This window comes from Chrysemys picta, chromosome 10 (genome assembly GCF_011386835.1).
Source record: "Chrysemys picta bellii isolate R12L10 chromosome 10, ASM1138683v2, whole genome shotgun sequence".
NCBI classification, from domain to species: Eukaryota; Metazoa; Chordata; order Testudines; family Emydidae; genus Chrysemys; species Chrysemys picta.
The window spans coordinates 18450752-18466878 of record NC_088800.1 but is presented as its reverse complement, the minus strand read 5'-3'; the positions used below and the strand labels follow the sequence as shown (position 1 = coordinate 18466878).

The following is a 16127-nucleotide window of genomic DNA, read 5'->3' as shown; positions in this document are numbered from 1 at the left end:
GGACAAATATTTTGCAGAGAGGCTTATTCATTTTATTATATTCATTCTGAGGAATATACCCCAGGGACCTGATTCTGCCACCCTTATTCACACTGAGTTGCACTTTACTCCACGAACAGGCCCACTGACTTTGATCCGCAGGCCTGCCAGATAACAAAACCTTGTATCCTGGGACTCTTCATTACTATACATAGTATTTTAATAAGGTTATCATCAACTTGGCCATATCCAGTTAATTTTCAAGGTAACTTGTGCTGTATGTTGTTTTATATCACATGGAAACAAAAACTTGGGCTCTGCAAATGAATGGTCACTCTGTAGTTGAAATGAAAGCTTTCCTTAAAGCACTGAAGGTATCATTTCTGTAGCATATATTTACCAGAGCCAGTCTTGCAAGATGCTGGTCTTTTCCCTCTGTGATCTTGCTTCATTGCTCTTCTCTCTGCCCATCTGTCTAATCATTCTCATAGAAATATCTTCTTCAGTTTGTCACAATCACAACATGAGATGTCAGGTTTCTCTGCCGGACCGGTTTCAAAATATTTGTTCCATCACAAACTATCACTGGATTTTAATTCACAGGGTAATATTTTTTTCCCCAAGGACAGAATAGAATTGTTTCTCAAAAGATTAACTGGTGCAGGTGTAACCCACACACCTCCTGAGTGTGGTGCTCTGTCCCATATAGTGGCACCGAGACCACTTAGAGAGAGAGATTAATGAGTCTGCTCTAGGGGCCATATGGTTTTTAGCTCATGCAGTAAAGGCTCATGCATTTAGCTCCAAATGCCCAAAGTTCGATCCTGCCCGCCAACGACCGGGGTCTGTTGGTGTTACAAGTGGGGGCTTGTCTGGGATTTCAGATGGGACGTACCTCCTCAGGCAAGGGGAAGTATGCAACCCACACACCTCCTTGGTGTGGTGTTCTATCCTGTCTAGTGGTACCGAGACCACTTAGAGAGAGATTAATGAATCTGCTCTACAGCCTTAGCTAACAGCCATATGGCTTTTAATTCATGCAGTAGAGGCTCATGCACTAAACTCCCGAGGCCCCAGGTCCAATCCCACCCACCGACAACTGGGGTCTATCGGCCTTACACAGGGTCAATAGATCGAAGTGCAATATTGGGGGGCGGGGGGGGGGGAGAGACCTAGCCCTTGCTTATTGTCCCTGCCCCCATATTTGGAGGGGGCTGAAAATAACAGTTTTAATTCTCAGATTCTCTATGGAAATATGTTAGGTTCCTATTTTTCCAACCTCAATTTTCCTTGTTTAACAAATATTTACAACTTGAAAGTTTTATTGTTTTAAAATCAATCCAGGCAGTACTATGCATAACTCCAAAGGGTGATGGAGGTTATTGCTCTGTTTAATTTGCATTCTTTCAGGCCTCTGTGTTTCTAAAGGTAGAATAATATAAGTTGATTTTAATGAGGAGTCTGGCCTATGCTTTCCCCCCCACACACACTGCACAGTAACCAGCCACTTTTATTAGCTCATGTTTTTTCCCCAATTTAAGTCACACTCTGACTTTTGCCTAAAAGACTAGGGGTTTTCATATGACAGAGCCAATGGTTGCCTTATTAAGTCTGGAATATTCCAAGCCCCTATTTGTCAATATTACTTTCCTTAGCTTTCTGTATCTTCCTGTTTAGATGGCCTCTGGCGAATGACTCCTTCAAGAATTATGATGAAATTACTTTCTTGAAAAAGTTACAAAGTTCTTTTGTTTATGTAATTAAAAGACATGTTGCTCTATTCCTTTCCTTGGTAATGGTATCTTGTAAAAGATTCTTATGTTCACACTTGATATAAATACTAACAGCCTATCCAGAAAGGGGAATAGGTCAGCTGTTTTTTCTGTGAGCGGTTACAGCAAAGGCACTACCCTGGTCTCTGGCGGCTAAGGTTTGTCTATGTGTCTTTGGATCACTGATCCACCATGTATGCCATCCTTACAGGTGATACATTACCTCTAGTAACCATTCTGCTGGGAAGACAAATGTTGGTCAGACAGCCGGAGAGCCTTTCTATTCACATTTCGTTCTCAAACCTGTTTTACTTCATGTTTTCTTAACTGCTTATGTTCTCTATAAATGTACAATGCATTTCCATACAGAGAAAACTGCATAGCCCTCTACAGACACACTGAGTGCTCCCTAAACACTGCGTAATTATTAGGAAAATCATGTTTTTCCCCTTAACAAACCACTCTTTCAAGGAGCATGGCCTGTCAGACTGGTGGCACATCAGAAGGATAACAAATATTCATTAAGTTAGCATTATGCAGCCAGCCCCTGACTCTATGAATGACAAGAGCAGCAAAGAGGTTAGAGTGACCCTACATTCTTTTCCATATTTGCAATTCAACATGTAGCCCCAGAGGAACAATGAAGGCTTTAAAAAAAAAAAAAAAAAAAGGAAAATGAAGCTTACACAACCAAGTAACAACCAACGTTGAATAAATTGCACTGCACTCTAGAGAGTTTTCATCATATTTTATTGTTTCTACATAATGTCAGAGTGATGTGGTAAAACCATACCAAATGCGCTGACGCGGGATTTCAATGTGATTTTTATGCAAGTGTCTCAGCATGTCCTGCATTGACGTGTCTAAGCAAAGCAATGGCCTATGAGGAGAGAAGTCCTGCAGTTAAGGCATAAGATGGAGAGTCATGAAATCTAAGTTCTTTTCATCACAGACTTTCTCACTCAACTAGTTTAATCAATCCATACTTCAGTTTGCCCATCTTTAAAATGGGGATAACAGCACTTACCCACAGGGTAAGTTATGAAGCTAAATTAACTGATCTTAGTAAATGTGTGGGGATTCTTGGATGGAAAAAAGTTGCTAGAAAAGTGAAGCGTACTGGCTGAATCTGGCAGCACAATACCCGGGCTTCCTTTTCCAGCCTATATTCCCAGCGTGAAAGGACTCCACAGAAGGGGTAATGAGGGACTCTCCAAGGAGGCCAGCATAACATTCTGTTGCTCCTCAGCCAGCACAGGCCCACTATTCTGAAAAGAGGAAGGACAATCCAGAGGTTGGTGAACAATTCATTCTCTGCTGAACGTGTCTCAGGAGATTGCTTCTATTAAGTCCAAAATAAAACTGTAATTCATAATCTATTTTAAAGAGAGAAATATTTTAAATAAAATGGTCACTGAAGTTGTTCTGCTTTTAGCGAGACTAATATAAAAATGAAGGAGGAAAAAAGATTAACCTAGAATACAACCTCAGGCTAATGAACTCTACCTTGCTAACATTAGCCACTGAATTAAGTGGTAAATGGAAGCTGCTCCAGTTTATTTCTTAACAAAGGAAACATGCAAGGGGCTAAATTCTGCCCTCAATGCACATCTGGGGCTCCCACTGAATCAATGTAGACATTCTTCCAAGGGCAGAATTTGCCCTAATTAGTTATTATCGAAAACAATAAAAACTAATTAAAGGAGAGGGGCAGAAGAGAAGGGCTGCAGCATTGTGGAGTTTCTTCAGTTTTTTACTGCTCTAGAAGGAATGTTGCATAGGGTTGGGAATTACAACAGCAGACTATGTCTTGCGGACTGAAAAAAGTGACCAGCAGTGCAACAGTCTATCAAGGTGCAGGCTGGAGGGCATAATTAATCACTGAAGACATATTATTTTATTCCAAGGGGTAGACAATCCTCTCACTTCAAAACTAATAGCTCCGGGCTGAGTGTACACTTCTCCCATTGAACCCTTTAAAAATGGCCACAAAAATTCAGATGTACCTTTAATGGATATTTTAAGACATAATCAGCCAAATACTAGCCAAAATTATTGGCCTGCAGGGGTGGCTCTATGTATTTTGCCGCCCCAAGTACAGCAGTCAGGCAGCCTTCGGCGGCACGCCTCTGGGAGATCCGCCAGTCCCGCACCTTCGGCGTACCTGCCGCCGAATTGCAGCCGAAGCCACGGGACCGGCGGACCTCCCGCAGGCATGCCGCCGAAGGTGGCCTGAGTGCTGCCCTCACGGCGACCGGCAGGCCGCCCCCCCTGCGGCTTGCCACCTCAGGCATGCGCTTGGAGCGCTGGTCCCTGGAGCCGCCCGTTTGTCTGCCAAGATGTCAATAGTGTTAAGCTATTCTAATTGATCTAGTCTTGCCTCCACAAACATGATTGTGTTCAGAAAGCCACTTGTTATTACACACACACACACACACACACACACTTCCATTTCTGCACTCGAAGCTTTAACAGTACAAATAAACAGAGTGGATTACATACAAATTAAGTATTTATTCGATTATCTCTATAGGCTGACCCATCCATATCTATTACCAGTTAATGCTGAGCCGCATCATATGATGCTCTCCAATCAATAAACATGCCAGATGTATCTGTCAACCTCCTACCTTGGCTCCATCCACACTGATAATCCGATAGCTGTTTCTTGTGCTGTCATAGAAGTAGGAAACAGTTACAGCCTGCTTGCTTGCAGGAACCCAGTTCTTCTTGGTGCTGGGGTCAATTTGGAAGACATGTGCTCTGGTGGTGAAGATGGGCTGTTCTCTGGAATAGGGAGGGACAGGAGAAATGGATGCATGAGTTTGTGGAAGATGAAATGTTGCAGAAGTCCGCTCTTGATCAACCATGTTGAAAACAGCAGGCCTAACCACACAGTTCAAATGAGATAACCCTGGAATTCTAAACGGAAAAACAGTGCACTAAAATTACTATCTGAATCAGCACTCCAGCGTTCTCCCTATTCTTAGCCTTACCATGTGACATTTAGCTTCCTGAACTCACTGACCTTGTTCCCTTCTTGGGCCACTAGTACAAATGCAATTTTAGTTCCCATGTTGCTATAACTGGACACTGTTAAAACATTAACACCTTTTTCTGCAAATCTGCACATTATTTCAATTCAATTACATTGACACACAACTTAGCCAAATTGATCTGCTTTTTCTAAAAACACACAGCTTTCCTTCCTCATACCATTCAGCCATATGAATCATTACTTAGAGTCAGAACTCACTGCAGAGTCTCCTTACAATTTTATCAAACCAAATGCCCAGTATCACTATTTACATACTAAAATCTCAGTCCTTCTGTTCATTCTGTTCTATGGATGTGCATGAAAATTTGATCAGCTGCAAAGTAGCTAACCACGATGAAAAAAAAAGTTGTATTACATTTTAGTTCAACAAACTGTATCTATGGGTGAAGTATTTGGGGTCCCACCCCACAGCTTCATTTCCTAACTATAACACAGTCAATTCACAGACAATTTTACCCAACACGAGAATTCCACACAAAGTCCAGGTTTGTTTTTAAGGAGGACAGTATAAATAACATGAGAGCAGAGAAGAAGTAGGGTTGGAAGAACAATATATGTGATAAACATGAAGTTATTTGGTTTGAAGACTACAGTTAGGATTTCTTATGGCAGTAATGTCAGTAAATATTCTATTTCCACTTCAAATTGTGCACCTTCCATCTAAGTTAAATTTTAAACTGTAAAGCAAACTCTACTACATTTATATAATCTTTTATTCCCTGAGTCTGAGGGATTATATAAAATAGTGAACATTACATGACATCACCACTCAATATATCACATTTAGAATATTATATAATTAAGACATTATCTTGACATAATTATGACAGGATGCAGAAAGGTCAGTTTATTCCAATACAACCCACCATACCAGCCTCAGAGAAATAGGATATTTACAACACAAAAACTGAACAGGCTACACCAGGCTAACTAGCGATGTCTAGGTAGAACACCAGTAGGAATCTCTGATACTTGTTTTATAAATATTTTAATTTACCTACCTCAAAACCATCAATCTGTGCACAAATCTGGCCTGCATGTTTTCCATCATGTTCAGTCCTTTATTCCTCCCAGCTGACTGTTACACCCACTTGTTGTGTTATCTTAGGCTATGGCTACACCTGGAGCTGGAAGAGTAATTTCCAGCTTGAGGAGACACACCCACCACACTAAAAATAGAAATGTAGCTGCCACAGTGAGAGAGGTAGGAGGGGCTAACAGCCCCGAGTACACTGCTAGCATCTCAGACAGGATCCTACTCGAGGCGGCTAGCCCCTCCCACTGCTGCAGCTACTCTTCTATTTTTAGTGCCCTAGCTCAATCAGAGCTAGTGAGGGTGTGTCCTGGATCTGGAAATTACACCTCCAGCTCAAAATGCTGACATACCTCTCGGCCGTAAGAGCTTCAGGGCAGGGACTGTGGTCTGCTCTGTTTGCACAACATCTAGCACAAACCGGCCCTGATCCCGATTGAGGTCTCTAGGTGCTAGATAATACATGATGGTACAAATCAAAACGAAACAAAGTCCAGAGCTGTAAATTTACTGACATTGGGCATATCTGACACTCTAATTGTAGAATTAACTTGGCAAAGGTGGTTTGCTGGTGAAAAGCCTAATGAGGCCTAAAAATGAAAAAAAAAAAAAAAAAACGTGCAAGTGCAGTAGTAATGTTTTTTCCTTGTAAGACATATGCAAGGTTTTAAATTTTTCAGGAGCTGTTGAGTAAGTTTCTGGATGGATGGCTGTGCCAAATTCAATAAATTCAATACTCATGAGGAAGACACTTCAAATACAATGGGAGTTTCTCACTATGTCTGTGAAGAAATATAAATTATTCCAGTTATTCCTTATCAGTAGCTCTCTGAGATGGATGTTATATGCAGTCCGTTATATGTGAATTTGGCTCTCATTTCAAATGCTAATATTTGTGCAGTGCTTAGCTGGAAAAAAGGGGCATTTCTCTATGCTATTCATAGACTACTTCAATCATAAAATACTCAAGTTAAGAGGCCTAAAGCCCACTCACATGTCAAGTTTTTATTAAGCAAATACAAGTGAGTCTATTCGCTGCCATGCCAATAATTATCTTCATATTAAAACATATCAGAATGCCACCTGAGTAAGCAGCGAGAGTTTATCCGTAATAGGGAAGTCAGAGAAATTTCCCCTTTAAAGTACTGGCTCTTAAAAAAAATACTAAATAGCTCCGCAGTCAGGGAATAGATATCTTCCCCGACCCTGTTTGCCTTGCTCTGTATTTTTGGTGGGCATAACAAACATAACATTGTCCTCCTGAGTCTGCAGACTGACCGTTCCAGTACCTCTGCTGTGGCTTGTAGCTTCGCCAGTCTTGCCTACTGCTATTCAGAACCCTCTGGGGAGCAGTCAAAGTAGCAAGACTCAGTCTTCTTTTGCAGCTTGGGAAAGAAGCCTTGAGCACCAGCAGACGCTGGAGTTTTTTACTGAGAAGGTTAAACCCCCAAAACAGAGGCTGATACCCCCATCACCTCCAGTCTTGAGGTAGCCGGGAATCTTTGGGGTGGGAGGGAAAGCCTAGAGAGAAAGCTCCTCCTCCAGCAACCAGGATGCTGTGTGTGTGTGGTGGCGGCGGCAGTGGCAGATTGAGTTTGGGAGAGGGCATTCCAATTTACTCAAAACACTTACACCAGCTGGCATCTACAAAAATAAATGGGCTGCCAAAAAATGTTCAGGGGCAGCAACCTGGTAGGAATCCAGCCACTGGGGTGATGGGTAAGGTCGTTCCTTTTCAAGTGGTATTGACTTCTGAGCAGTGAGACCCTCACTGCAGTTTAGTCCTCTGCATATCAAGGTGCCTGGTAGTCCATGGAAGAGGGTGTGTATGCAACATTAAGTTATGGCTGATTTAGTGTAAGAGGGTGGATGTTGGGGTGAGGGGGAATGAAGAGATTGATTGGCCAATTTAGAAAACAGAATTAGGGGAAATATTCTGGGGAAAGACCTGGAAGATACAGAAATAAAGCGGATGGGCACATAAGAATGGCCATACTGGCTCAGACCAATGGTCCATCTAATCTAAAGTATCCGGTCTCCAACTGCAGTCAATACCAGAGCTTCAGGGCAACTGTACAGAACAGGACAATTCTGGAGTGATCCACCCCTATCTTCCACTTCTTAACCTCTGCAAGAAGCCAGAACTGTATTGGGCAAGGGGCTGCACGCTGACCCTCTTAGCTAATAACCACTGATGGACCGGTCCCCCGTGAACTTAACTCGTTCTTTTTTTAACCCAGTTTTATTTTTGGCCTTCACAACATCCTACAGCAATGAGTTCCACAGGTTGATTGTGTGTTGCATGAAAAAGTACTTCCTCTTGTTTGTATTAATTTCATCAGGTGACTCCTAGTTTTAGTTTTGTGAGTAAAGCACACAGTGAAGGAAAAGAAAAAAAAAAGAGGAGATATAGAGAAGTGCAACTGACAAAGAGAAGAGGAAACAGACACGGAAAACAATGCATCTTCCCCAATGAATTTTTTAATTTCTAATTGGCACCATCAAGTAAAAGCTACATTCACAACCAGCCAGTCAAATTTGGAGTACACCAGGAGGGCCAAATTCTGCTCTTACTTGCACCCATGACACAGCTTTCACTTCAAAAGGTGTAAGAGAATAATTCAGTCCCATTATAAATTAACCCCCCTCGCAGATATTCCATGCATATTTAATGTGTATTAGTCACATTTCAAGTGCAAATGCCCTGCAACTGACATAGAATAATAATGTGCAAAACCAAGATCTGTTTTATTTAAACATATTGTAGTTCAGAGAGACACCATTTTACCAAACACCAGACTGGAGTGAAATGTAGTTATTTTATGTGCCCTACAAAATGCTTCCAACAGCAGAGTGCAGCACTGGCACTCACTACAACATAGGATGAGGAAGACATCACTAAGACATGTCATTTAGTGTTAATTTGCCATCTTTGGTTCCTGATTATTAAAAATGGAATGGGTATGTTAAACCAAGATGTGCAGTCCCTCCAAACTCCAGCAGTGGCTGATGACATCTGAACGCATAGGAAAGCTCCAGGTAGTATTGCTGTTTTCATTGGAGCGTAACCCTTTCCTTCTGCTGCTCTCCTTTTCGTCTCACTGCAAGGTTTGCTCAGATAACGGGGGGAGCAGGCGGAGAGAGGTAAACCCAGTCCACCTCTGCCAAACTTATTTCCATATCAAACTGGCAGAGCTTTCACTTCACAAGATACATCCCTATTAATAAGTAGCTAAATAAATAAATAGATAAATAAAGTAGCACTACAATAGTCTAATACCCTAGTTCACCCTTAATAGTCGTAGGACTACCAAACACAAAGCTACACCATATCTTCACTCTCGTCAGTTTAATTTTGCATAGCTTAATAGTTTTCAATTCCAAAGAATTTCAACACCACTACACATTTATTGTGTGTAAATTATTGAATACACTCCCAAGACTAAATATGCTAGGTTACTTACTTTCACATTTCAATTTCCGTAGCACACATTGTAATGTAAATGAAACCTCATATACCTCCAAGATAGAAACTTCTTTTTCTTCTTGTTTTATAACGTTGTGTTGTTGTTTAAAATAAAATCTCTCTCCATACTCCATGAAATCTGATGAGTTTACTTTCTGCATGCTTTATTTATTTACAGGCACAGCAACATATACAAATACACAGATGATGGAATAAATACTCTATTCATGTACACTAGTTATTTGGAATAACATGAACCGGACCCATAATAATTGCATTCAGAACAAAATTACAATATAACTAAACTAACCACACCCCAGGGAATTATGAACCAGACATGCTGTGGGAGCAGAATCAGATCAAGTGAATAAATTACCAAATCTGTGTTGGCATTTTTGAATACTTTCTGGACACAGACTTGACCACAGCTCTGGGCTCAACACGATCATAGCTATCAAATCCCTCCCTGTCTTTGGATATGTGCCCTAGAAAGAATTCCAAAGATGGCTCTATCTGCAATCAGATATAAGAAAACAGTTGTGAATACTGAATTGCTGGGTTATGCCTCTACATGATAAACTGCTCGGCCAGAAAGCAGGCATTCTTGTGCAATAGATAGCTGTGATCACTGTAACTGCACCCTTCATTCATGAACTATAAATGAACAAACAAATAAGTGCAAAAATAGTATGTGTATTGGTGGGGATTCTACAGTTATGGATGATTTATTTCATTGTCAGGATTGTTGCTGTTTATAAAAATTTGAATACGAGCAACAGCATTGCCATCTCTCATGATTCTAGAGAGTCCTCCTGTGATATTTGGTGTTTTTCTTAAAGCCCCTGCGCATGAAATCATCTGGTTATGTGAAAATGTCCACTTTCAGTAAAAAATACATTTCTAGCCATCATGGTCGTGGAGAAAAGCCTGAAGAACCAAAATGTTAAAACCTCAAAAAAAAAAAAAGAAGGCAAAAAGATGCTAAAATTATAGAGTCTCATGAACTTTAAATCACCATCATGGCTTTTATGGGCCTTCTGAATGCTTAGGGTTGGTAAGAACACAAGATTGGCCAACTGGGCCAGACCAATGATCCATCTAACCCACCATCACGTCTTCTGCCAGTGGCCAGTGCCAAATGTTTCACAAAGAATGAACAGAACAGGGCAATTATTGAGGGATCCATCCCATTGTCCAGTCTCCGTTTCTCCAGATCCTCCCTAAGTCCAGTCAGGATTTAGGAACACCCAGAGCATAGGTTTGCATCCCTGACCATCTGGGCTAGTAACCATTGATGGACCTATCGTCCATGAACGTATCTAATTATTTTTTTAATCCAGTTATATTTTTGGCCTTCACAACATCCCCTGGTAATAAGTTCCACAGGTTGACTGTGCATGGTGTGAAGATGTACTTCCTTATGTTTGTTCTAAACCTGCTGCCTATTAATTTCATTGTCTTATGTGAAGAGGTAAATAACACTTCCCTATACCATTCAGGTTTTATAGACCTCTATTATGCCCCAGCTTCGCAGTCTCTTATCTCTCCACATGTGGATCCTGTTCCATATCCCTAATCATTTTAATGTGCCTTTCTCTATACCTTTTCCAATTCTAATATATTTTTATTGAGATAGAGTGACCAGAACCGTATGCAGTGTTCAAGGTGTGGGCCTACCATGGATTTATATAGTGACATGGTGATATTTTCTGTCTTCTCCATCCCTTTCCTAATGGTAATACTGAAAGAGTGCAAACTGTGGTTTTATTCCATGCACAGAAGCTGAAAACAAAGCCCCGTTCCCACAACTGACTCTAGGAGTGGTGACAACAAATTGCTGTGCCCACAGGGAGCCACAATGACTTGCCTGGCTGCAGGGAGTCACCTTCAGGTTCAGGCATTAAGGTATCACGCCCTTGATCATGCAAACACTTACAGTTTTGAGTAACTATACGCACATGAGCTCAATAAGGCTACTCATGTGAAAAGTTACTCATAGGTTTGTTTGAAGGATCAGGACTCAGGTTCATAAAATACATAGCATGTCTAAAAGAACATTTGGCAAAAGAGTTCCAGTCTAAAGTTTCCTATGGATCAGATAGTCAGTCAAATTTTTACTGCAAGTAAATTTTCACTTTAGTGGTCTATAGTCACTTGCATTTTATCTGCACTGACATTGAAAACATTATCTGGAGACTCATGTTGAACGATGAGCCAGACTTTTATAAGGCATAGAGCTCACTCATGAACCAGATTCCCATAATCATTGATTGTCAGGCTAAGAAGGGAAAAACACAAGCTTGCTACATTTGTTAAGAAAGACACTGACCTTTTAACACAGTGCCCTGGTCTTTCAACTAAGCAAGCAATGTCTTAACTGCAATAGACGGGAATACATATATAAGAAGTGGGCTGTAGTCCACGAAAGCTTATGCTCTAATAAATTTGTTAGTCTCTAAGGTGCCACAAGTACTCCTGTTCTTCTTTTTGCGGATACAGACTAACACGGCTGTTACTCTGAAATATATAAATATAATGTACCAACAACAAAATAATGAGTAAGCAGTAGATATTAATTCTGAAGTTAGAAAATTTATGAAAAGACAGTCTGGAGATGTACTGAAAAACAAGATCTATTTGGGTCAGAAAAAGGAAGCTAGTAGTAACAGGAACTACAGACATCTTAAGAACCTAGGAGCATAATTGTGAGAATGGGCAACCAGAACCAGCACTGTGACCCGTGTGTCATATTTGCCATCAGCTGCAAGCTTCAGTTCCACATGCTTGGTAATGCACCTGCCTTTCCACTGTGCACTGTACTAATAATTAATAAAAATACCAATCAAGCTTGGATATCTGAGGTTTCTTTGATTACTTAGTAAGCTTGAACCTGAATTGGTAATGCTCACTAGTTTCCCATCACACTCTAGGTAGTTTTGCATGATTTCTATTGATAAATATATACTATTAAAGTATTTAAAATAGTTATTTTCTGTTTATATCATTTGCATTTGGTACAGAATTTGTAGGTCTCCAGAGAACATGTAAGCTCGGGATTTTTGTAATACAGTACTTGCTGCTAGAGGCCATCTCCAGGCACATGATGGTACTTACATTTGCTGACAATCCCAAAAGATTTGCAATGGTGCACCATAGCAAGCACTAGATAAGGAGGATTTTCCATGAAAGAAAAAATAGATAGTAACACAAAGCCAACTGATACAATGTAAACCTTCCATTACTACTAATGCTTTGTGCTTTACAAGGATTCCCTTTTGATAAATATAACATCATAAACTTGATATCAATAATTATCTGGCTCCAGTACCACTACCCACTGACTTATTGATTGTATGATAAACAAAAAGAACAAATCAACCTCCATATATGTTGTGGCATCTGGAATGGCACACATTTATGACAGTCTACTATGAAGCAAAATTACTGAAAAGAAAAAATTGTGTTTGAACATTGCAAACATGCAACTAACTGTGGATATACAGAACTCCCATGAGGTAATAAGATTTGCACCATCACATTGTTTCTCACATGGCGAAGTGACAGCTGCAACTACAATTCCAGAAGCCTCAAAAAGAATTAATTCCCTACTTGTGATTTCTAGCAACTGCATTAAAGGGGCCCTGAAGCTAATAGCTTATCAGGGATTCATATGTGTAGCCATGGCTGCAAAAAATGAAATAAACACACACCACACTTGAAAACCCACATGGTAATTTTTTTCTTAGTAATGATTTCTGGCACCTGAATCAAGAATCAATTCTTCCATTTGCCATTCTGGTAAAACAGTTAATGTTGTGCTGAGGATTCTTTTAAATAAAATGCACAACTCAAGGCACAACAGTTTGCTGTGCTATGCTCAATATAAAACTATAAAAGCATTATATAACAGGGAGTGTTCAAGAAAAGTTATTTTCTAAATAACATCCATTTAAAATGGGGGTCTCTTTTATACTGCTGAAATAGAGTACTGGATGGGCAAAGAGACTGCTTCAGTATTACATGGGATCCTGTGGTTTTGTGACTGAGACAATCCCAAAAATGAGTAGATTACCCTCTTTTAGAACCAATTTATAAAAAGGAATTTGTCAGGGTTATTCGAGCACAAAGGTGCTACGTTTACAGACAGTCACTACTCAGACTGGAAGTACTGTACATATGGGTACGTTTACACTCTAACTGGGAGCGTGCCTCCCAGCCCAGCTAGACAGACATAAGCTAGCTCTGCTTGACCTAGCATGCCAAAAATAGCAGTGTGAATGTTGTGTCTTGGGCAATGGGACGGGTCAGAAACTTGAGTATGGACCCAGAGGGTCAGGTGGACTTGTATTCAGGCAGTTAGCTCATGCCACCACCTAAGCTGCTAGTCTTAGCATGCTAGCTAAAACACAGCTAGCATGTGTCAGTTTAGCTGGGCTGTGAGGCATGCTCCCAGCTGCAGTGTAGATGTTCCTCAAGTGTCTTCCAGTAGCACTTGCTGGTGTGTACAAAATCACACCCTATAGCTCCAATCTGCAAGCCTCATTACTACCATTTCTTCCTTTTGTTCTTCTCCTAATAAGATTTAGAAGGATTCATGTTTACTTTTAAGTATTTTACACGGCCCTTAAATGTTACTGTGAAAATTATCATAGAAAGCGTCAAACTATAACCAATGCTCTCCTCACTCCCCATTCTTATGTAGAAGGATGTTTATGAAAAATCAAGCCTCCTTTCCTATTCTGCAGCAGTATGTGCAGGAAGAGAGGGAAGGCAAGTTCAATCAGATTTACTTTTGGGGAGAAATTTGAAGTTCATGCTAATGAAAGTGAGACTCACTGTGGACTGATTAGCTCAGCAGATAGGTAATGGTATACGATAGCTCTTCACAGCTAGGTCACCAGCTTAAGTCAGTCCCTGGTCAGCTATAAAGGAAAGATATTGCTATCCAATAATGGTCTGATGGCCTATGTCAGGGGTGGGCAAACTACAGCCCAAGGGCCGCATCCAGCCCACCAGCTGTTTTAATCCAGCCCTTGAGCTCCCGCTGGGGAGTGAGGTCTGGGGCTTGCCCCACTCCGGTGCTCCAGCCGAGGAGCAGGGCCACTCTGTGTGGCTCCTGGAAGCAGAGGCATGTTCCCCCTCTGGCTCCTATGCATAGGGGCAGCCAGGGGGCTCCACTCCGCACGCTGCCCCTATGCCAAGCGCCACCCCCGCAGCTCCCATTGGCCGGGAACTGTGGCCAATGGGAGCAGCAGGGGTGGCACCTGCGGACGGGGCAGTGCGCAGCAGAGACGCCTGGCCGCACTTCTGCATAGGAGACGGAAGGGGGACATGCCGCTGCTTCTGGAAGCTGCTTGAGGTAAGCACCACCCGGAGCCTGCACCCCTGACCCCCTCCTGGGCTCCAACCCCCTACCCCAGCCCCAGCCCCGATCCCCCTCTCACCCTCCAAACCCCTTGGTTCCAGCCCGGAGCACCCTCCTACATCCCAAACCCCACATCCCCAGCCCCACCCCAGAGCCCGCACCTCCAGCCGGAGCCTTCATACCCACCAACTCCAACCCCCTCCTGCCCTACAAACCCCTCAGTCCCAGCCCCAAGCATCCTCCTACACCCCAAACCCCCCAGCCTGGACCCCCAGCCAGAGCCCTCACTCCCCCCCGCACCTCACCCCACCCCACCTGCCCTAGTCCGGAGCCCCCTCCCACACCCTGAACTCATTTATGGCCCCACCCTGGAGTCCGCACCCCCAGCCAGAGCCCTCACCTCCTCCTGCACCCCAACACGAATTTCATGAGCATTTACGGCCCACCATACAATTTCTATACCCAGATGTGGCCCTCAGGCCAAAAGGTTTGCCCACCCCTGGCCTATGTGAAATTAACTTGTGGCCTCAATGCAGTGGCTAGTGGACAGGTGTCCATATCTCACAGCCCCACAAAATTCCCCACCATAATTGGGACAAGCTTATTGGCTGCCTCAGCCAAGAGGGCAAGGATAGATTGGGCACGTGAAGAATAACTACCTTTTCATTCTAAGAAGTGGCTCTTCCAGATCTGGGGAGAAGTATATTTGCAGGTAGAATGAGGAGTCTTGGACTGCTCATACAGCATATGTTCTTTGGAGTTTGGGGGGGTGGGGTGTTAGTTCTGTCAAATCACCTCCATTCACAAGAATCACATTCACTACAGAATTATTTGGATTGTGTGTCTTTCCTCTAAGAAAATTAACGATGTATTAATTTAGCAATGTCATCAACTGCTATTGACCTTTTCCAACAGTCACATCTTTAGTGACCACTATCGCAGAAAATTAGTGTAGGAAGAAAATATTTGTGCAAGATAAATCTTTTTCCACAGGATGCAATCTAGGCTATATCTATAGAGAAAGTGAAAACAATGGAGATAGAGTACATCTTGACACAGCCACCTTCTTATTCAATAAGAATGTCTCTTTGTTTAGAGATTGACGAGCAAGGAAATGTTTCCTGGTAAACATGTCATGTGTGTTTATTCCTTCCTCACTGAAGCTTCTGCTGTGTGTTTTAAAGCAATATAGCAAGGAATATCTTTGAACATTGGACTTCACATGTTCTTCACAGTACGCAAATAAACAGCACCTGTTGTTCAAAGAATATATTTTAGATGTTATTGGTAACTGTCACTAAAGCTAAGAAATAATTAGTTAACATATGTGATACACAAATCCTTTAATTCAGAAATCTGCATGGCTGAGACAACATGATTATAGGTTATATGGATTCTAAGGTGATTTCTAATTTCTTTTCTCTCTCTCCCTCTTTTTGGGCATTCTGATAGCA

General features: G+C 41.8%; 1 protein-coding gene across 4 annotated transcripts in view; it reads right to left on the bottom strand.

Moving 5' to 3' along the window:
* The window catches only part of HOMER2 (homer scaffold protein 2), a 115199-nt gene that overhangs the window by 63708 nt on the left and 35364 nt on the right, over positions 1-16127 (bottom strand). For 3 of the 4 annotated variants that reach the window (XM_005307244.5, XM_005307243.5, XM_065559361.1), the window contains exon 2: positions 4382-4538. In XM_005307244.5, coding sequence (XP_005307301.2) covers positions 4382-4538 — 157 coding nt within the window. Of the gene's footprint in view, positions 1-4381; positions 4539-5810; positions 5918-16127 lie in introns of those variants that run through there. The other variant, XM_065559360.1, reaches the window with a different exon arrangement.